At 33.0% G+C, this 23,510-nt stretch overlaps 1 protein-coding gene and 1 long non-coding RNA gene across 2 annotated transcripts; both read left to right on the top strand.

Annotated features, from left to right (window-relative positions):
* The first annotated feature begins 17 nt into the window (after positions 1-17).
* LOC124454386 lies at positions 18-5,231 on the top strand. Its single transcript, XR_006951434.1, has 2 exons — positions 18-285; positions 4,627-5,231. It is a non-coding gene; the product is annotated as an uncharacterized LOC124454386 (long non-coding RNA).
* Positions 5,232-15,546: 10,315 nt separating this feature from the next.
* Positions 15,547-21,726, top strand: LOC124454366. Its single transcript, XM_047005176.1, has 2 exons — positions 15,547-16,837; positions 20,463-21,726. The coding sequence occupies exons 1-2, from the start codon at positions 15,734-15,736 to the stop codon at positions 20,922-20,924; spliced, it is 1,566 nt and encodes a 521-aa protein (XP_046861132.1). The 5' UTR covers positions 15,547-15,733; the 3' UTR covers positions 20,925-21,726.
* Positions 21,727-23,510: the final 1,784 nt, after the last annotated feature.

Here is a 23,510-nt window from a genome sequence, read left to right as displayed (position 1 = left end):
GTAATATGAAGGATACCGAACGCTCGTGATATTTGGCTATTTGTTGTTGGCCGTATCGTCATGAGGATTTGAGGACAGAGATAAGTTGAAGACATTGTCTGAGAAAAAAAGCAATACTTGTTATTGTCTTAGACAGAGAAATTAATACTATCCTTTTATTTCTTTATTAGATTTCTTCATTTAATATATAATATAAAATAATTAAAGTCTCCTGCTTTTAAACGCGAACGATTGCCAAAAAATGCAAGGAACGAAGGAGTTGGTGTGGGTGTAACAAATTTAAGGGTAGGCATTCTTTTATTTCAATTTAAGTCTTCTGCTCTTAAATCTTTCTTGTTACCTGTGCTTGTTACGGTGAACATAAGTTAATATATTCTATAGGCAAGTTTGGACACATGCAACATTTCGTGTTTACTCATAACAGTTAAATTTATACACGCGAGTCATGATTAAAATACATAGACAAATTTAACGGATTTAAAAGCGCCTTGAAATGATATTAGGCGCTTTGGTATCACAATGATATTATTTACATAATAGTCAAAGTTTTAAATATTTAATGATCATTCAACCGAAGAGGTTTAGACTGTTTAAAGAGTGTATCTGTGCAAATTAAAAAAGAAACAAAGTTATGTTACCTAGTAACCTTTGCTTGGCAAACATTTTGAAAAGTTTCTTCACATTTGGTTCGGTAATTTTTGCCAATGGGCTACACTGCCAAATAAAGGATTGACTAATATATCAAATGATTGAACTCAAGCATTGACCACGTGTAACTACTATTATTATACACTGTGTAAGCAATCTCGGTTGTGTGGACATTATTTACGACGAGTTCACAAAAGGTGATGAAATAGACTGCTTTTACAATTGCTTGCCATGCAGGTACATACAGGTAAAGCATAATTCGAAAATTAAACGAGACTTACCTTCAGTCAAAGTTTGATTGTAATTATACTCGTCATCAGCATTAACAAAAGAGTAACAGGAGAAGCATGCGCATTGCTCGTCAACTAGTATTTAACGCGAACCATTGCCGAAAAATGCAAAGAAAGAAGGAGTTGGTGTGGGTGTACCAAATTTAAAGTTGGGCATGTTACTCCTTCGTTTCTGCTAATAACAAGTAAAACTAAATTTAAACTTCGACTTAAGGTAAGTATCGTTTAATTTTTAAATTCTAACTCGTCATCAGCTACGTCACTACGGAGTTACATGAGATTTTGAAGTTCGGTGATCGTAAGTAGAAAACGTATTGTCCAGGCATAATAACACAACAAATGATATATTCTTAAATAACAATTAGAAAATTAAAAGAAACTTTTTTGGTGCAATTACTGCTTTGTTAGTGTTCCTAGCTTCAATTCCTGTCAGTTTTGAATGCTTCCACTATCGTACTTCCCATTGTATCTTTCGGTATTTTTTTTTTGGTAATATTTTGCAAATCCCTGTGAGGTTGCAGCTGCTCTGCTACTCTGCGGTGTGTAGGTCTTCGAGTTTATTCCAGCAGCCTGAAGACTCCCTTAATCCAACGTGCAACCTTATCTTTGGAGACTGGATTATGTAGTCTTATAAAGCTAATCAATAGTTGTGAGCTACTTCCACGTATCTTAGCCATACGCAAAATGTATGATTCTAAATGCTGTATAATACAAAGATTCTTGTCACTGTAGGTTATTAGTTTGATTAGTTTCTGATAGGTTCCCGGTCTTGTGTGTTTTGATTTACTTTCAATGGCGAAGACGTATTTTTTCTGGTAGTTTTTATATCAAGCTTATAAATGGACTTACAACTTTGTGCCATTATAAGTGTCAAAAACCTAACAACTTTATGAGTTAGTTGTTTGAGTGATAATTCTTAGGTCCGGGGAAATTGATTTCAGGTAGTTTAAGACCTTCCCAACGTCCCATATTTCTTTATATTTCGGCAACACTGGTTTAATTTCAAACACACCTTTAACAAATCGTCACACCACCTTAATTTTCTCCAAATGATCTCCCATCATTCGTTGCTATTATCAACGACAAAGCTGATCTTGCAAGGTTGCTTGCACTGTAACGAAGAACTTTTTCAAACAAAAGTGCGAGGAAATCGATCCCTTGTTCTAACGTTTTATTGAAGCAGTTAATGTCTCTTTATTCGCAGAATCTCTTCCACTTGGAGTGATACGTGTAGTATTGTTTTCTGGACCATCCCTTCAACATGCAATGATGACGTCTTTTGCTGTGGTTGAGATGTTGTAACAAAGCTGATCTTGCAGTGCTAATTGTGCTGTAACGAATACCTTTTTCAAATAAATGGTCAAGGAAATCGATCCCTTGTTCTAACGTTGCATTGAAGCAGTTAATGTTTCTTTTTGCGCAGAATCCTTCCCCTTGGAGAGATATGTGTAGTGTTGTTTTCTGGTACCATCCCTTCAACATGCAATGATGACGTCTTTTGCTGTGGTTGAGATGTTGTATCGTTCTATCTTCGCCCTAATAATAGAAATACTAGCAAACGCAGTTTCTTGTAGAAGAATTGTTGTTCTTCAAGCGAGCTCGATACGAAGAGGCAGTCCTTTCTTGTTGAAGTGTTGTCGGTCTGTACATGCATACCTCCATGGCCTTGGCGTGACAAATTTGAGTAGGCCAATCTGGTAGAACGCAAACTCCGATAGCCTTAATTGTCCTCCATAATTTTTCGTAACACAATTTGTATGACAGTAAAGGGTTGAAACATAAAATTGTAAAGTCCCCCATTGTGCTGTAATAGCATCTATTATTTTAACTTCCCGATCTGGTTTCAGTGATGCAAACCGTCTGAACTATTTGTTAATTCTAGTGGCAAACATGTCTATTTCAGATGGGAATTTTAGCTTCGCTAAGGACATTTGTAAATCAATCGAGTTCAACATCCACTGTGCACCTACATTAACATTTCTCGATTCTTTTCGGCTCGTATATTAGTTATCCCTGGGATGTGTGCTGCTGAAGTTCAGATGTTTCGTATAATGCACCACTCCCAAATATTTTTACCTATATTTTTGTAGATCTCAGAGTGACATGTGCCCATATGGTTTATGGCCGGGTTACTAGTGTAAAACTGTCCTGCTGTTAAGTTAGTTAACTTAACAATTTTCAGAAGTACATACAAATGTTTGCAAGCTGATCTATGACGACTGTTAAAACTTCCCATTATCTAATTACTCAAATCAAAACATAATTGTTTATTTTGGCCAATTGGAAAATTCCATGTACTTTGTGGGAATCAAAATTTTTTAAATTACGTCTGACACGCACCTGCTTTGCGCTTTGAGCCTTGTAAAAATTTAGAACAGGCTGTATAAAATTTCTAAATAAATCTCTTATTTGAGAAATGACAACTTGGAGATAGCTGAAATTATAAAACTGGTAATAATCAGCGCGTAGAGCTTAAATGCAGAAATGGAATACGGGATGCAGGAGAAGATTCCGGACGCGGAATTTGCAAATGAAAATAAAATAGCCAATCAACGCGTTTACACACAAAATTTGAATACATATTTTCTAATTATAGAATGCCATTCAGGGTTTACAAAACCTTTTTTTCATTTGATATGCTGTTTGAATTTTATTTCAAAGAAAAATGCGGTATGTTTTGTTGTTGACACATTGGTTCATTAATCGTGATAGTATTCTGGTAAATTCTTCTATATCAGTGAACGTCTCTTACTGGTACTACGCTGTTTTTGTACATTTAGCTAAAACAATACTTTGGTGATCAGCTTTGCATTTTACATTTCATCAACATAGCACAAAGTAATAAAATGTGAAGACTCAAATAGTCCGTTTCATTGAAGATTACATCTCATCGAATGATTGTACTTGTCTTTACATTCTTTTAGACAACATATTGCATTTTAAGCTTTCATTCAGTGCAGCTTCTGAACTAAGGAGTCAACAATATCAATACATGAATAGTGAATTTCAAACAAAAAGTCGGGGACTTGAGTCTTACAATTGTAAGTTATTTAAGGCTAATATTTTTACGTAATTTTTTTATGTGAAAATAGTTGCGTAGCTATATGTATCTGCAAAATACTCCATTTCTGTGACAACCACGTCATTTTAAATCAAAGTTACTCGTGCAGCCGATGAAGTCATGTGTCTTCTTCGGCACTAAACGGGCGCATAAAATAAATCTGGATGCTAGTATTCTGAATTATAAGTTATTTATCTGTTGGGGGGTCCGAAAGGAAAAATATATTCCCGGCTATCTCACATCAACTTGACTCTGAAGATGACTGCTGCCATTGGTTGTCGAAACGTCAATCAACATCAACATAAAAAGTTCTTCTTAAAGTTTTACTATTCGAAAAGATCTACATCTACAATGTTAAAACGAACCCTCTCTTAATATCCAACGAAATCATGCTTCTTTTGAAAAAGCATCAGTTACAAAAAGTTACAGATTTGCACTGACGATGCACTAATATTTGACTGGTCAAATTTCTTGCACAAATATTTAATCTAAAAAGCCAGGTTACTTTTTGGGGCAAATCTTTTCTCCATGCATTTCATTACTTCAGAATTTGAATGTTGTCACTAAGAATTCATCTTTGAAAACAGGATTATATTGACAAGCATTATTATAATCTTCCTTTTTCAGCTCACACACTACGCAATAAGGTGAAAAAATATTGTGGACAATTTTCGAAAAACTATTTGGCATTGCCATTACTTTATGGTCTTATGGGAAGAAACATAATAGAGTTTGGCCACAGTACCTATATCTTTGGAAACCGCATTACCAAACACTACTTGTACTCATCTGGACAGGAGATAGTAGGTCATTACCGTTGCGAATGAGGGATAAATGAATCAAATCTTGCCGTGGGCACCATAAACAAGACTTACACTCGTGTACAGTGGAGACTTAAACATCATAAATATAATGTCTACTTGATTCAAGTACTGTGAATTTTCCATACATTTTGAGTACGGGAGAAAAACCAGGGGCAGGAGAATCTCGTTAGTCAGAAAATCCAAAATGTGTTATGTCAGATGATAACTATGATAACCGTGCACTTTGGGAGATTAACTGAATTTAAAAAACATACTACCCAGCTTTTTAGTGAAGAACTTCATGTACTACAATATCCTTGAAACATCATTTTTAGTTGGTTGATTAAATCTTGCAAAGTAATTTTGACATTGCAAGACTTTTACGACAACTGCAAATATTAACAAAATTTTATCGCAGCTATCACCAGACATGAGCCGTCTATAACTATAAAAATATTTAATTGTGTTGTGTACTTCCAGGTGTCAGAGATATTTCCCATAAGAATGAACAAGGAAAACGTTTTGGCAAACGGTTTTGCAAAACTTAACCTATTTACGCTAACCATTTTTGCCAATTGCCTAAATTTTCAAAACAATTTGAATACTATCAGTCAATAAAGCCAGCTCTTCTGTCCATTTATTTGATGAAACATGAAATTCATTGGATAAAAAAAGATACAATGTAGAGGCTAGTAAAAGACTCTAACGCAAGTGCAACTATTGTCTAACTTTACAGAGTGTTGTCTCTTTTACTTTGCTGCTTGGCATTTAAGAACATAAAGATAATCTTTTAAAATACTCTATGTTCTCATTTTGCAACACCTGGAATCTCGTCTCTTGTGATTAAACTTATATGCCCGCGAGTCCGCCGTATATTTCTACTACCCTATTGCACTAAGCAAATACAGTTACTTCATCAGCCATTTAATCTCATCATATGTATATATACATATATATACATACCATATTTGTCATTTCAATTTAAAATTCACTTGCAAATTGCTACTTTGAGTGACTATTTTGATATTGAATATCATCAGCAAAGCAGTTTCTTAAAAAGAACCAAATATCAAAATATGAAAGCAATATACTGCTTTGCAATGCATTAATCACTTTATAACATGAATATGTTTCTTATATTAAACTATATATGTAAAAATAGCTAATGTTTAACCTCATAATAGCTGTCATCTTAAACTTATCATTTTTTTTAGCAATAAGAAGCCTTCACTTGTAATAAATAATTTTGAAGCGGATCTATTTTAAATGCATAGGTATTGGGGAATCTACCCAGCTAAGCATGCTAGCAAAGCTAACTTTGACTAGCTGATAGAATAGGCCTTTTTTTTCAAGGGTTAGTTTTTGACAATGAAGCAATTATTGGATGAGGTTGAGCACGATATCAAGAACTATTCAGACCAAGATCATCGTTATCTACCGAAGCGAGTCATAAAAAAAACGAGTTCGATAGTTGTTTTATTATTCACTTTAACTATCTAAAGTAGTATCAAAACATATCAATATAAAAATTTTTTTAAACTTGTTCATCTCGTTCAAATATGTTGTAAATATGTTCAAAGCACGCTTCGCCCCTTTTTTAGTGTTTTCCGCATCCTATTAAATTCGTTCAAGAGCTTTTACATCGTTTTTAGAAACTTTGGCAAACACTCACTTGTTTCGTTTGCTTTCAAAACCTTTTTTCAATGGCGTCCATAATTGTAGAAACTATTATTCGTAGAAATGACGTCATAATTGAAGATATCGAAAATTATCTGTATGTAGTTCACCAATCACAGCCAACATTGCTTACATAGCGAATAATAAAATTTTCATTGCTTCAAAAATGGAAAAACTTAATAAAAATGAGGAAGGAATAAATGAAAAATACTCTTGGCATTTAATTTCATTAGTGCAAGGGATAATGGTGGACAGTTACTTTGGCTTAAATGCATTGCGTCTGTATGACGTAATTAGAAATTTATTATATTTATCTACTCCCTTACTGCACGCATAACTGTACAACGTAGCTGATCTACTAGCTCTTCAAAACTACCTTTTTTAGACTAAAAATATCCTCCTTAACGAGCTATAATATTTATTGTTAGAATTCTTAATCATGAGAAATGTTAGTCATGATGAGTGGGATATTTAGCTAAGCCATTGAATTTCACAAGAGTTTACTTGCTCTTTGTGACCTATAAATATTATTTGATATAGTCGATTGAGATAGAATTTAGTCTTAATTAATTGCACGAAGCAATATAAGTAATTATATCATTTGCATTTAAATTAAAAAGAAGTGTAAATCAATTTTTATTCTTTCGTTGTAATCTGTCAACCAAAAATACTTATTAAATGTCTATCAACTGGAATAAAAAATTAATGTCATCAAAATACTTCGAAATTCTCATTGCGTAGATGCAAATCTCTTTTTAATCATTATGCACTTATTAATCTTAACACTTTATAGAAAGACATTATTACGTTTCATGCATATGCTCTCCTTTTTATTACAGTAAGGCTTTTGATTTTTTTAACGTCTTTCTGGAAAAAGCAGAGTAATGGTCTTACAAAGCAGACGGATTTGTATGATTTTCTTTCAATTTGTGTTGTGGAGCACTATTAAAGCAGCAACATATGATAAAAAATAAATATATAAATTGGTTGCCAAAGGTCGAAATCTATTTCAACTTCATGTTCTACCTTTATAGCTAAGTAAAAAACAAGTAATATTGATATAAATCTTATTTTGCAGCAATTTTATGGGTTTGGTTTACCTATGAAAAGTTCTTAAGTCACAGTAACAGAAATGCCAATTGTTCAATTTTAACTTGAAAAGAAGTTGCATCAAATTTTTTTCTAAACTTTGCAAACTGAAATTTTTTATAGAGTTTATTTGTTAGTAATCTGTTTTCTGATTGAAAAACGTTCAGTATATATTCAGCTTGTATTTTAATAGCTGTTACAAAAATGATAACATAAAGGTCGTATTTAACTGTCAGCAACATTCTGTCAAAAAGCTTGCCCTAATTGATGTCAATCGTGATACTTTCATATGTTTCCCTTAAACTTTATTTGGAGGATATCAGTTGATCAGACCTATCTAACACATTCATGTTCTTATTGTAGCGATCCATAGCTACAGTTTGGGGGATCTCTACTTTCCTAAATTCCTCATACCTGGTAACTGTTTGTTTAAATACAACGACAATTAATTGGCCTTGTCAATAGTGTTGAGAATGAATATTACCTTACTATCATGCCATTGGAGTGCAAGGATCATTGATCCACCACTCCACCTAATGGCCACATGCTCAAATTTTTGAAATTGTCTACGATTCTATGAAGTTTTAGAGTGTTTTAACTTAGTTATCCCACATGTGCTTGAAGAGGAGAAAGAATGCAAAACAGATCATGCACTAATCTAGGATGAGTGTAAAAATTATGAAAAATACATAGTAACCTTGATGAAAATATGGTTGGAATATACATCATACCCCAATTCATATGAAGAATAGTTGGCCGCTTTTTTAACGATGTAAGCATCAAAGTCTAAAGAATACCTATTCTGACTATACACTGTGACCCAAAACTTAATATCAAACTTACTTGGCTTGTATTTCATATGTTATTTTATACCTGACCAATGCTTTTATCATGTACTCATCTACTGTTAAGTTTTTGATGGTTGAAACAAATCTTGAAAAAGCGATCTAAACATTGTATCATATGTATTAACCTTTCTTAACCTATGACATACTCACTTGATCTGCGATGTGTAAACTGCCCGTAATAGCTTTGAATGTATCACGTGACAATATATTCCTTATAATGTGTCAATTCATTCAATATCTACAAGACACATATATATTTGATTTTGATGACAATGCTATTAAATTTTTTAACTTGTGGATGCCAAGACTGAATAGGCGAAACTCTATTCCTATCCATACAGAACAATTTTTGAAAGGATGAAACACTGCTATTAGTCAATACCTGGTGGTTGTGAGGGTGTACAAAATGTAATGGCTGGTTCCTCATAGTAAGTGTAAACTGCCTAGACTAAATCTTAGTTTTAGTTGCGATGTCCTGTCTATATTTGGTACAACCCTAGCTAACGAAGGTATACATACATGTAGCCTTGTGCTCGCCTTTTTCACTCTCTTTCTCCTTAGACCTAGCTGTACCCGAGGCCTCTCCTTGACTGGATAAAATTCCCTCATTTACTCTAACAAATGTATGAGCTTATTAACGAAAAGAGCTATCTACGTTAACAATACTCATTAGCTCCGCTTGGTCTTCTTGTTCTTCTTTTCCTTTGACGATATCTTCTGTATATTGCAAAGCCTAAGTGACAGCACTAAAGTCAATACGAAAAATAAAAGTACGAATGAAAAATTGCGTGTTTACGTTTGTTCTAAGGCAAAAATATCGTGTAAAATGCAACAAGGTCAACTCGTCTAGTCGCCAAGTTTGAAGTACATTATTCATGATATAAATTGGGGGCTAGTTCTTGATTTTACGTTGCGTGTATTCAAATTTATGTGACAATTAACTTCATAGATTTATCAAAAGCCTATGCTAAATTAATGTAATATGTAAAACTTATTTTTAATGTTTACTATGCAGGACAGCTTTTATGAAAGTGAATCTCATATAATTCATCTAACAAACACAAAATTCTCATGCAAGCTTTGTTCTCAAAACATCACAACTTTATAAAACAACTTTAGCATTTCTCTAATGCTAAGATATAACAGTTTCGGCAGCATTACTAATTTTTGTGCTTGTCAATTAACCCCGTCACACTACTCGTTACTGTCAACATGCCTGTCATCATCATCTTCATTGTCATCATCTTCTTCGTCATTATCTTCGGCTTGATAACAAAGAGAAGATATAAATCCAATGCAATTTTGTAAATTTTTCTAAAGAAGTCTTTACCCACCACGATTATTTAATTATATAAAGGTGAAATTTAGATAGTGAATTTTTCACAAAGTTTTTTGAAGACTTGTGATAACTTTCCAACAAAAATATTCTCGTGATCAACCAAAACAATCATTTTTATCTGATTTTTTTTCAGTTGGTTCACCACCTTTTTCTTGTACAACTCCTTCGATAAACAGTAGTGGATTCAAAATATGTCGGAATATATTACTGGAAACATAATTCCAGTTTGAACGATTTAGAGCAAATTCCAAATCAGCTTTACCCATCAATACGTTCTTTTTTTCCAACCAAAAGCTTTGAAAAAAATTTTAAATAAGATTTTATGATTTATTTTGACCTACCCTACATTCGCCATCTTTTAAAAGGAAAATTGTGCATATAAATAAAAGCTCCATACAAATAAAAAAAATTCATTCAACTACTCTTGAATACACCTTTTGACGTCGGTTTTCGGCTTTGGTGAAGATTTGCCATTGATGTCATTGGTAGGTCTACGAATGTGGAATAAATTAAATGAAGATATGATCTTCGCACTTTGTTGGACAATTTAAGCAATTGTCTCATAAACCTGAAAAAATCAGGAGATCATATCTTCATTTAGATTCCAACAACGCACTGCATAAAACATTCATATAACATTCATTTCACGAGAAAACATGAGCCCAACAAAATTGACCTGCTCACCACTGTGTGACTTCATAGCTCAGTTGGTCAGAGCACTGCACCGGCACCGCAGAGGTCATGGGTTTGATTCCCGTTGAGTCACCTGATTTTTTCAGGTTTATGAGACAATTGCTTAAATTGTCCAACAAAGTGCGAAGATCAGATCTTCATTTAATTTCAAACACCGCACTGCATAAAACATTCATAATGTGGAATTAAATAAACTATAACCATTTAAATATAAGCTCTTTGACTCTCAAAGCGAGGCGAATATTCAATAAATACCTGTCTTCTATAATATTTTCGTCAGAATGTGATTAGTATTAGGATAAAACCATTTTAATGTTTGAGGTTCACAACAGTTAGAATTTTTTGAGTTTTTGACCCATTTGGGATTGATTTCATTATCGCCAACGAATAACCATATGTAGTAAACATGATTAAAAAGTGCATTACATGTGTTTCGCTTGTTCTATGAATTCATAAGCGTAACACTTATTATCTCAAGATACCGAAGGTGGGGTGTGTGCAAAAACGTGTTCGATTACAAATTTTCGTCTCTACAACATGTCCATGAAATTTCACTTATTTTTTACGACATGTTTACGGACAAAATTTAGTTTAAATGACCATCTTCCTTGTAGCAACAAGTTCAACCTGTCATAAAAGCTATTTTCCTCCGGCTATGTGGCCGTTTTACTTCACTCAGCATGGAGACTTTTAAAGCTTTTGTTTATACACGCATCAGGTCATTCCATGTTACCTCACCTTTTAATTGCTCAACATGATATGAAAAGGGAAAATATCGCTGTTTAGAAGACAGAAAGAGCAGAAAATTTTTCTTTGCCAATCTTACCTGAAAAGCTTGCTGTGTTGCCATCCTCTGCAAACGAATCATTTGAAAATTTTGAAGCAATTCAATTAACATGCTAAAAAATTACATGTATCAAATTGTTTTCATGATTAGAAGAATGACAAAATGAATATTATTTGGTAGACGAACAATTGAAATTAAAAGCAACTGCCCTTAAGGTCATAACTCTCACAACTTTGCGATTTTTTTTACATAACAAAGATTTTGGCTGTTTTAATTTTAGTCAAAATATTAAGACAAAATCGTAACCGAGTGAAGGAACTAAGTCCATTGTAATATATATGTCAAAACCCACGCTTTTAGAACAAAAAGAATGTATGCAAAAATTAAAAAAGTTAATTGGCCCAAAGTTAATTACAATAGTGCAAGACATTTGACCCTCTTAACTTGTAAATTCAATTTATTTCTCAGGCTAACTATTGTTGGGGAAACAACGAAGGAAACCGAAAAAATAAATTAGTAAATTATCAGGAGGTGTTGGGGAGACAGCTGCAGTTATATTATTATTAGATGAAATTATGACGACCAATTTAGCTTCTTTGTTACTTGATGATGATGTAATGTTCTCATTGATGATCAGTTCTGAACTTTTCCTCGTGTTATTTGATGACGAATTTGTTTTGGTTTTAACGCTGGATGACGAGGAGATTCTTGCCAAGTGAAATAGAAACGATGTCAATTGGAACCAATAATACTACGGTAAGATTTGGTGAAACAGTTAGTTCGACGTTTATTGCTGTTTGACCCAGAAGTAGCAAAAAGACAAAGGGATGAAACTTTGTGAAGAAATAGGCTTGTCAAACACGTACGCTGTTACAAGAAGATATGGAAATTACGTGAAACATGTCAAAACAGCTTACCAATGAGAGGTTCGCATTCATTGCAATTATTTTTCTCGGATACAATAGGGACACTTGAATCAATTGGATATCCAGCAATGACAAAAAGTATTTCAAAGAACATGATCTTCAAATAGGCTGGCATCTTCTACATGAATAAAAATCGCACTTAACAGCTGTTTATTAAGATATTTCTGTTGAATTTTCCTAAAAAAAAATAAACCTACAAAACAGTGGGAGTATAAACTTTTTCAATGTAAGTATTGGAAATATATAAAGTTATGGCAAATTTGCTTTGACATTTAGCTTTTCACAACAGCTTTTGACATTTTTACGCAAAACTTGTACGTCTTCAACTGTTGATAGGCAATAAACTCAATTAAAAAGACCGAAGTGAGAAAATCGAAAAACTCAATCAATACAAATACAAAAACAAAGATACACTTTAAAAAATGAAATATAAAATTCTTACCAAATATTTTGTTTAAGATGGTTAAATTCATGTCACTTGCAGAATATGCATCGAAGAATTCACTCACCAACAATTGAAATATCCTTAATCATTATGGCTGATATCAATAAGAACAATATTCATGGAAGATATATTAGTCGTTACTCATAGATACCAACTTCTCGACGACATATAATACAAAATAAAACAAATTCCGAATACGGACATCCGTTTTTTTTATATTCAAGATGATACAAGAGTTTGGACACATACTATGTGTCTCAACTCTTTTGTTATCTTTATTATCAAGAAAACAGGATGTCTATAGTGGGAACTTTTTTATTTTGTATTATTTAAAATTCTCGGCGACATATTGTTTGATTACGCAATGATATATGAGACTGTTCAAAGCTATATGCACTTAATAAGTGTATGTATTGGCAATTTACTGTTGCGATAAATGAGCGCAAACATAAAAAAGCAAACTATATATTATCGTGAGTTAAGCTACGCAAACGTAAACATTAACTTTATATCCAATTTTTGCTAATACCTCATATAATTCATAGTGACACATGATATAACTTACTGAAAAAGGATTCCATAGTTTAGGAGTACATTTTTAAATTGTAGCTACATGGAGCGTTCTTCAAAATGTTGAAAATTCGTATCTTTAGATACAAAGACATATTCAGAGAATTAGAATTCGTGTTCTGGCTCTTTGCTTTAAAGTTGAAACACGTACGGTGTCATAAAAAACGGATATCGTGACGAGAATATCTCATGTCGAGTCAATATATGCAGTTTATAAAAAAATTGTGTCGTCTTTCATCCACGTGGGCTTGTAACTAAGAGCATGCAGGGTAACGAACTAGTATGCCAAAGGAGAGCGCCAAATATTTTTTAAGCTACATTTTTTTCATTTAACCTTTACGAAATTCACGTTCCGTTTCTCTTACAAAGGCTTTTGAATAGTATTTGTGTGATATTCATATAATGAATCTCATATTCATGAGATATATTATTGTCGTATGCAGATATAAACTGATCTATATAGGCTGTTGCTTACTTTGGTACAGAGAATGACTGCGATAGTTCGCAAACAATCCAGCCAGTTTCACATCCTAGGGGTTTAGATTCCAAAAGTAACTGACATCAATTATATATCTGGTCTCGCCCAAATAATACAAAAAAATACATACATTGTGCTTTCGTTTAGTCCATCTCAGTTTGTAAATATGCATTGTCCATCTAACAATCTAGTTACTGTGCTAAGGTGAGGAGACTGTAAGGCAGAACAAATATATTTTTCTTTTGTTGATGACGATTTAACAGAACGTGAAAAATGACGACCATAAATAACTACGTGTTAATTATGAGTCAACTATGATAAAAAAAAGTAAAGTGAAGTATTTGCTATGTGCGATGCATTTGCATTTAAATAAACATTAGTAAACAGCAACTGCGATAACTATAAAAAACACCATGGTATGTCGACATTGTCTGATCAGTCGGAAATACAAAAATAAGTTTAATATATTGCTTGTGTGTGCGACGTTTATACTATTCAAAAAACGTTTGTGAGATTTTCTTAGGATGTCGCGCCACTTTCTTCTTTTTCAACTGGCAAGCAACTTTGCACACGATACACACATGATGCACGCAAATTTTTATATATAGCAAACGTGTATCACTTAAAATATGTTAATGACTACAGGACTACCGCTAAAGCTGTCGATACGTCATTCAACAGATGTTCAATTGCTCTTCTTCTCAGAACTCTGCTATAATCTGAACCCTCTAGATTTACAAACATCCAACGGCAATCATGATTTTTAATTAGTTGTCTTAAAAGCTTATCTCTGAGTCAGTTCAACTTTAGTGAACACGTAACATTGCCTAGACGTATACCCTCAAATGTTTTTTTATAATGTTAAATATTTTCAATGATTTCTACACAGAAGTTGTCTGAGTATACATACTGATGACAATTTAAGATTGAAAGTTGAATATTGGCTTAATTGCTTGTGGAAAAAATGCACAGATGACTTATTTTCAACCTAATAAGAACTTCTTTTTACTTACCAGCATGTGATTCTAGAAAATGCTAAATACAAATTCAATTACAGAATATCACATAGCGCCAAAACTTAAAAGAATTTTATTAAAAATGTTTAATAGAAACGCCTTAAATCGTTATATACTAACACGCACAAATGAGCAGTATATAACAATTGAAGTTTAACTAATTCGCAAAAAATTCCAAAGCATGCAAAAATAGTAAGGAAAGTGCGCATTATCTTTTGTTATTTTGTTTCTGAATTTTGTTTTTCTTGTGATTGTTTATAAGATTATAGTTCCTAACAAGATGTTGAAATAAAGAAAACGTTAACTGCATTAATTTCAAACAACATTGATTTTACAGCATTGTTGAATCTTGATTGATTTCCAGCGACGAGAATGAGAACGCTACATGGAACTCCAACTAAGCAAACACCACATCAAATTCCTACGAAATATCAAAATGTAAGAAAGGCAACTTAAAAATCTAAAATAAATGTTTTTGAAACGGTGAAATATACTCGTTGTTGTCAGAACAAAACTTGTCTAAGCATGTAAAGTTTACAATAAAAGATAAGTTGACAACGATTATAAATGAAACAATAATTGGCATTTCTGCTGACTTGAAAGAATTCACAGATGACTGATGATCCAATAATTCGGTTTATTTTTGCCAGCAGGTAACTACATAGTTTACTAAATATAAAATACATTACACAATATAGCAAAGCATTAAAAAATGAAAGGAATTTTCTATTAACTATCATCAAAAATGTCTAGATTTCATTTGATATTGAAGGTTAAAAACAACGCCATCAAGCTGATATAAAACCTAACATTAATAAATGGATTTGATTGTAAAGCTGGATTTGATTATAAAGATTTCATTCAATGTTGCGTGAATCCAATAATCAATCTTTTACCACCCATCGATTAGTAAGAAATATTTTCAAGCCAATGTAATTGTCGTGAAAGGTGATATGAAATTTAAATTGGAAGCTATGGTTCATTTTGCCTAACCTTGGATCACAGAATTACTGCTTCAAGGGCTCATGTCATACAACATAACTTCAATAACCTCACAAGCAAAATGTTATTGGAGCAGTTAATACACTCTTGGGTTCTGCCTTTATGTTCTTGGATAGCTGAATGTTGTGTTTATTGTAAATGTGATAAGCAGAGTTCCTCGCAAGATAATGAAAATATGAACATCACATCATACTCCAATATAGGGAATGCTACATCGGATTCTAACGACGATAACACCACGTCAAACTCAAATATAAGGAATGCTACATCTGATTCTAATGACGATAACACCACATCAAATTCCAATGATGCAAATGCATCATCAATTTTTAAAAAATTTAAATTTTTTTTCGGCTCATCTGTTGTACCAACTAGTTGTTTACTCATCTTTGCCGTCTTAATCACTGTGATTTGTGGACAAATTGTTTATTTCGATCAGCTTACAACCGAGCGATGTGTGGGTGCTGAACGCCTTTTAACCAATTATTCAGCAACAACTTCTGTTCTTCTAGCACGATTAACAGGAGAATCATGCGAATTCATCTTTCTTACTTTATGGTACCCTCTCACTATGGTGTTGCTGTTGGGACGGGAAAAAGCTCACATAAACAATCTTATTATTTGTGTTATCACGAGTCTTTTTGGTGTGCTTTACAAGATATGCTTGTACAAAATCTTTGATGGTTATATTACTGAATGGTGGAAAAGATTAATTACAGCTGGTATAGTGCTAATTGGCATTATCATTAGTTGTCTTTGTAATACATCATATAAGGCATCGTCGAAAGTTAAAAAAATTTGGAATCTTCGGAAAAATATGTTGTTAACAATTGGACTGATTTTTTGTTCTGCTACACTGTTCGCTTTTGTTTATGGAGAACTTTTTGTCCCCTGGTTTAATAATCAGTCAAGTAACTTTTTAAAAATCTTGGTTGCTGCTATGGTTCCTTTAATAGCAACTATTCCAGTGGCCATAAGTAAATACATAGTGCTTGTTCCTCTTAAAAATATCATCGACGTTAATCCTTCACGATCATATATTTTGGTGTATTTTAATCACGTGGTACCCATTGCTCTTTATCGTGTCATGCAATCTGAAATAAAAAATTTTGGGTTCTTTGTACTGTTTTCTTTTTTACAAGGACTTATCGATATTTTTACAAAGGTGAGTACAAAATGCTATTTTGATGATGTTTACCGACCGTGCTAAACTTAAACGAAATTGTTTTGCTTGCGATGAGAAAAGGAAAGTGAGTTTATTGATTTTGAGAGGAAGAAAAGCGTTGTATGTAAAAAATGCAGCTCGTTTAAAAAGCTCACTGATAAAATTCATTACTTTTGTTAAAGGCGAACTTCCGACAACCATCCAAAAAATTTTGCAAGCACCCCAAAATTTTAATTTCATGTGTATGAAGATTACAAAAATCAGACCAGCTTTTCCGTCAGACTTTTACACATTTCGAAATGTATGCATTTCTCAATATATAGTTACGTTAATATGTTTAAATTTCACGTTGTACGTCTTTCATTAACATGCACCTAGTAGTGTAAATAGAACAGTACTCACAAATGATGAAAGTGTTCAGTAATTAATAAATATACGAAAGGAAAATCAATATACTAAATGCTCAGCAGCAAAATACTGTAGCTTTAATGTCAGAACCGAACCTTAACACTGCCCGTTACTCTAACTAGAAATTGTTTTTCTATGGCTTTTCTTTTAAATACAAAAGATCAAAAGGAGTCTGATGAGCATGAGGCAGCTCCACGTGATGTAGGAGATCTTTGATTTTTTTGATGCAGAAGAAATTGACTGCTCAATTTCAAAACATCACAACGTTGCTAAGACATATTTTAACATTGCCTTTTTTTCCGCACACGAAGAAAGGTCATTCAGTTGCTCAAAGCGTGTCAAAACTTATTTGTGTGTAGCACAATGAGGGTAAATCGATTATCCAACCTTGAATGTATCGCTGTTTAAGCTGGTATTGAGAATTTTTAACCCTGTAGCAATTGATTATATCAAATTTGATATAAAATTTGACAAAAAATTTGAAATAAAATTTGTTAAATTTTTTATATTGATTATATCAAATTTTTGTATGTGTCTTGCAAGGCGGATCTAGGATTTTTCAAACATCAGTTATAAAACGTCGGAGGCGCTCTGCACCTGGGGGGATCTGAGGCATTTTTCATTAAGAAATTTTGAATTTCTGAGCCTTGAAAATGCCATTTTCGGCGTTTTAGAGCAATACAAAATGTATTTTGTGTGCATCATTTTTGGGTAAAAACAACACATTTTGCATATATTTTTTTTTAAAAAAAATGAAGTTTATAATACTTGAATGTTTTGCCAAATATATGGCTCATTAGCATGTCTAGGAACGTAAAATTTATTTTACAATAATGCTATTCAAAAACAGATATAGTCTTTAAAAATTTCTACTAAGTTGTCAGGCATTGACCCCCCTAGAGACTCCCATTCAAACCTCTATGTAATGAGTTAAGTTAGAAATTTCGTACTACAAGGGACAGTTCATACATATAAAAAAACTAAGACTTTAAACCATGCAAGTTTATTGTAACCCTTTACCCATCTCCACTTACAGCGCTAGGAAATACACCATTCGAGAAAAAACTCAAAACTTTTTTCTGTCAAAGATTAAGCAAAGATTATCAGAGTGAAAATTTGCAATCCTTAATGCCATTAATGTTTATTAGGCATTTCACTAGACTATTATCTCCTATACGTTTATGTAAGATGCGCTATATAGCAATTACCAGTATCATTGTATTTGCCAATATAAAGAGAATGTAACTAACATGCCTTTAATCATATAATTACATGAATGTTAAAATTGGTTCATGTGTCATGCTTACTGGTTACGACAAATAACTTTTCCTATAATCAAAACTAGTTTAAATGTAAATCTGAAATAATTTAGTTTGGAAATTTTAATGACCATAAAAAAATTACCTAGTGATCATGAAAAATAGTTTGCTATTTTGCCAAATTTCAAGGATTATCTGCATACATAGGAACACATTTTTACGTTATAGAAAATGCTTTTCAGACATCAGTAGCCCTTTGCAATTTATGGCAAATAATCTGGTGTGAGTCGTAGATCAACACACCTTGACATCTCTACACGAGGCGTTCAGTTAGAAAAGGGGACAATATGTGACGTGGGACAACATTTCATGCATGTGAAATACTCAGGTTGAATAGCATTCCAGTCAAATTGTCAAAATGAAAAGGTTCTTGTATCAGGAAATATTCAAAATCAGAGGTTATAGTAAACACTTTCTCGTGTAATCAATGTTAATTTTTTCAAATCTTAAACAATGTGTAGTATAACTGTCCAATGATGGAATGATCAATGAAAATAAAGTGAAAAGCCCCAAATATTTGTTTATAATAAAGTAAATAATAGTATGGCGCCTTATGGCTACAGATTTTTGTCCATTGAAATATATTTGCTGGAATGTAGGATTTCGCTGCCATATAACGGCCACGATTCTACAAGCAGTAAAGAAATCATAGCTAAAATTCCACGGCAACAACAATTTCAGAAGCATCAATCTGCTTACCATACGCCATATTGACATAAATCGCATCACACACTCGCATAAATTAACTTTGATATATCACATTCATGCATACAATTTTTGTTGTCCTTTACTTACGATTTTAGATGTACATTTCTGCTGACAAATTTCAAAATCATGTTGGCTTTATTTTGAACATCAATGAATGAAATGTCCCCCGCGAGATCCTCTTTGCCAAGCATTTACAATTTTTCCATAAATTTTTCACCGTCTTGAAAAAATTCACAGTTTGTACAGCAGCATTCATGTCAGTATATGAATTTGTAAAAGATTTCCATAAATTCCATCTGATTGTAGTTTAGTTTCTATCATGCTTAAGAGATTTAGAATGAAACGATCAAACATTCAATTCAGACTGTGAGTTGACTATATTAGCTCAGTTGGCTATCAGTTGAAATTGGTCAAACCAATCACAGTAAGACAAAAATTTAAACAAACCAATTACACGATAACAGTTGGACTCCCTTATAGGTCCGGTTACCACGCTTATCGGTTGAGATTATTCCAGATCTTCCACTGATCTGGCTATTGACCAATGAAATGGCTTAAATAAGCGTTCTTAAACTCCGTTATCGGTCAAACCAGTCGAGCCATCCCGTTTATCAGTCAGCCAGTTAATACAATTCAAGATACGTTTTTTTTCTACTGATCTGTTTAGTGAGGTGGTATTTTTATAAGTTTTTATATATAAAACAGACTTTTGACGATGAAATGGAAACGATTACAGAACAAAAATTTAACGATCAAAAAAATTGTAATCATTAAATTTGATAAATAATTTTTGAACTATAAACATATGTCGCGTGACTGATTTGACATACCCTAGATCCGCCCCTGGTGTCTTGGGTTATTATCGTAGTTGCCAAAATTTCGATAAGTCACATTTAATATAATATAACAATATAGCAATACTGAATAGCTATGGTGGATATTTGTTAGAGGCAACGAGTGGGCTACTGCAAAATTGCCAATTTACGACACCAAAGAAATATAGAAAACACAGGCGAATTTAAAATTCCGTATAACCTATGGATACCTGGAGTAAGAATCAAGCCAACTGTGAGATAAATTCTATTACTGTCACTTATCAAAAATAATCAATATGCATATAGAATGTAAAAACTTTCATGTAAATATATTGTATTTGTTTAGTGTTATAACATTATTCATCTCTTTTTCAGCTGACACGCAAATATCGCAGCTATTTGTTCAAAAGGTTTTTAAAATGTTGGAAGATAACACCCGTACCATATTGTGAAAAACATAACAGACGATTAGAAGCTGACATCTACATTCAAGAAGTACTATTTCAATTTGAAATGCTGATCCTTGCTCAGTTATATACGATCGTTTATAGCATGGACACGTTCCAGTCATATTCTTTTGATAGATCAAGTTTGCTTCAATTATTTGTTGGTCTTTTAATGGAGTTCATATTTGCTTGTCTTTCAACAAGAATTCTGATTTGCCAAGAAGAAATCAGTATCAAGCACATTTTGAAAAGACACTGGATTCGCCATGTGCTTGCAAATGGTTTGATAATGATGACAACAGTTTTTTACTTCTCTCCCATCATCATTAACATATATAAATTTCGTTTTGCAACAGCCGAAGACTTGAAATATTTGCGACATTGCACTTAACAGTTCATACAAAACGATATTCTAAACACGTCAACATTTTTACTAAATAAATTTCACTAACATTTCACTAATTGATATATTTAAACTGCACAAACAATAATTATTATCCATAAAACTTTCGATCACTGGAAAGCACTAATGGACATTTTTATCCGTTTGAAGACGAGTATAATTTAATTTTGTGGAAAACATTTTTGAAGAAAAACTACCTGAAATCAGTAGTACCACATCGTAAGCATAACAATAGATTAAAGCTGATATTCACATGCACGAAGTCCTTGTTTTTTTGAGGCAAATATATTCTTTGTTAATTGTATTTCATCCTTTATCGTGTAGACGCAATTAACGGGGATTTTGAAAAGAGTTTGAATTTTTTACAATAGATGTTCTCGAGCCACTTCTGGTCTTTGTTTTTTCTTTGTCTCATCAGACATTCAGATTAAACAACCAAAATTTAAAAATAGTCCAGACAAACATTGGGAGCGTCATGTGTTAACAGATTCCTTTGATTTTGATCACCCTAATTATATTTCTCTCCTTTCATCCTCACCAAAATTGAGTCATATTTTTGTAAATAAATTGCACATTTCACCTAACTGAATCTGTATGTATAGAAATTGATCTTTTATGCTTTAACACACCAGTGACATATTCTTCCCTCATTCTAAGCATTTCTTCATATAAGTATTTAGATATAGATAATACGAACGCATCCATCAGCATATTAGAAATTCTCATGCACTTTCTTGCACTGTAAAGTTTAAATTCAAAAACAATAAATGGGATTTCATGTCAGTAAAAAGTGATGCAGCTTTTATGCTTTGTAAATGATCACTCTTTTTCTTTATTGAGATAATTATATACTGTTTCCTAATGACATTACGTCATGTAATGTAAACATAGCAGCTCTATTATATATATATAAAAAAATTACGTTATACTTATAAATAGCTTCCAGACAGTGTATAAGCCCTGGACAGTTAGAGTGAGGAATTATTATCATCATTATTGTGAGATATTCAGTAATACGAAGGATACCAAACGCTCGTGATATTTGGCTCTTTGTTTTTGGCCGTATCGTCATGAGGATTTGAGGACAAAGATAAGTTGAGGAAATTTTCTGGGAAAAAAAGCAATATATGTGATTGTCGTAGACAGATAAGTCACTACTATCCTTTTATTTCTTTTATTAGATTTCTTCATTTAATAAATAATATAAAATAATTAAAATCTCCTGCTCTTAAACGCGAACAATTGCCGAAACATGCAAATAACGAAGGAGTTAGTCCGGGTGTAGCAAATTTAAGGATGGGCATGTTACTCCTTCGTTTCTGCTGATAGCAAGTAAAATTACAATTAAACTTCGACTTATGGTAAGTCTCGATTAATTTTTAAGTTCTAACCTTCATCAGCTACGTCAGTTATATGAGATTTTGAAGTTCGGTGATCGTAAGTAGAAAACATATTGTCCAGGCATACTAACACAACAAATGATATATTCTTGAATAACATCTAAGCTAGAAGGAAACTAAGAGAAATCAACAAAAAACTTTTTCGGTGCAAATACTACTTTGTTAGTGTTCCTAGCTTCAATTCCTGTCAGTTTGGAATGCTTGCACTTTCGTACTTCCTATTTTGTCTTTTGATATTTGTTTGTGGTAATATTTTGCAAAGGTGCCAGCGTTCGACCAGCCCGCAGAGTTCATTATTTCGGATAGCTTTTTCCCCGTCACAAATCCATGTGAGGTTGCAGCTGCTCTGCTACTATGCGGTGTGTAGTTCTTCGAGTTTATTCTAGCAGCCTGAAGACTCCCTTAATCCAACGTGCAACCGTATCTTTAGAGGCTGGATTATGTAGTCTTATATAGCTAATCAATAGTGGTGAGCTACTTCCACGTATCTCGGCCGTACGCAAAATGTATGATTCTAAATGCTGTATAATACAAAGACCCTTGTCAGTGTAGGTTATTAGTTTGATTAGTTTCTGAATGGTTCCCGGTCTTGTGTGTTTTGATTTACTTTCAATGATGAACACATATTTTTTCTGGTAGTTTTTATATCAAGCTTATGAATAGTCTAAAACCTTTGTCCCGTTATAAGTGCCAAAAACCTAACAACTTTATGAGTTAGTTGTTTGAGTGATAATTCTTGGGTCAGGGAAATCGATTTCAGGTAGTTTAAGAACTTCCCAACGTCCCATATTTCTTTATATTTCGGCAACACTGGTTTAATTTCTAACACGCCTTTAACAAATTGTCGCACCAGCCCAATTTTCTCCAAATGATCTCCCATCAATGGTTGCAATTATTAACGACAAAACTGATCTTGCAGTGTTGATTGCACTGTAACAAAGACCTTTTTTAAACAATTGGGCGAGGAAATCGATCCCTTGTTCTAACGTTGCATTGAAGCAGATAATGTGTCTTTCTTCGCATAATCTCTTCCACTTGGAGAGATATGTGTAATATTGTTTTCTGGTACCATCCCTCCAACATGCAATGATGACGTCTTTTGCTGTGGTTGAGATGTTGTAACGTTCTATCTTCATCCTGATAATAGAAATACTAGCAAACGCAGTTTCTCGTA

Source organism: Xenia sp. Carnegie-2017, unplaced genomic scaffold (genome assembly GCF_021976095.1).
Source record: "Xenia sp. Carnegie-2017 unplaced genomic scaffold, XeniaSp_v1 HiC_scaffold_3, whole genome shotgun sequence".
Classification (NCBI taxonomy): Eukaryota; Metazoa; Cnidaria; class Anthozoa; order Malacalcyonacea; family Xeniidae; genus Xenia; species Xenia sp. Carnegie-2017.
The sequence above is the reverse complement of the archived record's forward strand: the minus strand, read 5'-3'. Positions and strand labels throughout refer to the sequence as shown.

Coding starts and splice junctions, on each gene's coding strand:
- LOC124454366 (XM_047005176.1), top strand. CDS start 15,734: ATGTTATTGGAGCAGTTAATACACTCTTGGGTTCTGCCTTTATGTTCT. Junction 16,838..20,462: donor TTATCGATATTTTTACAAAG/GTGAGTACAAAA, acceptor TCTCTTTTTCAG/CTGACACGCAAATATCGCAG.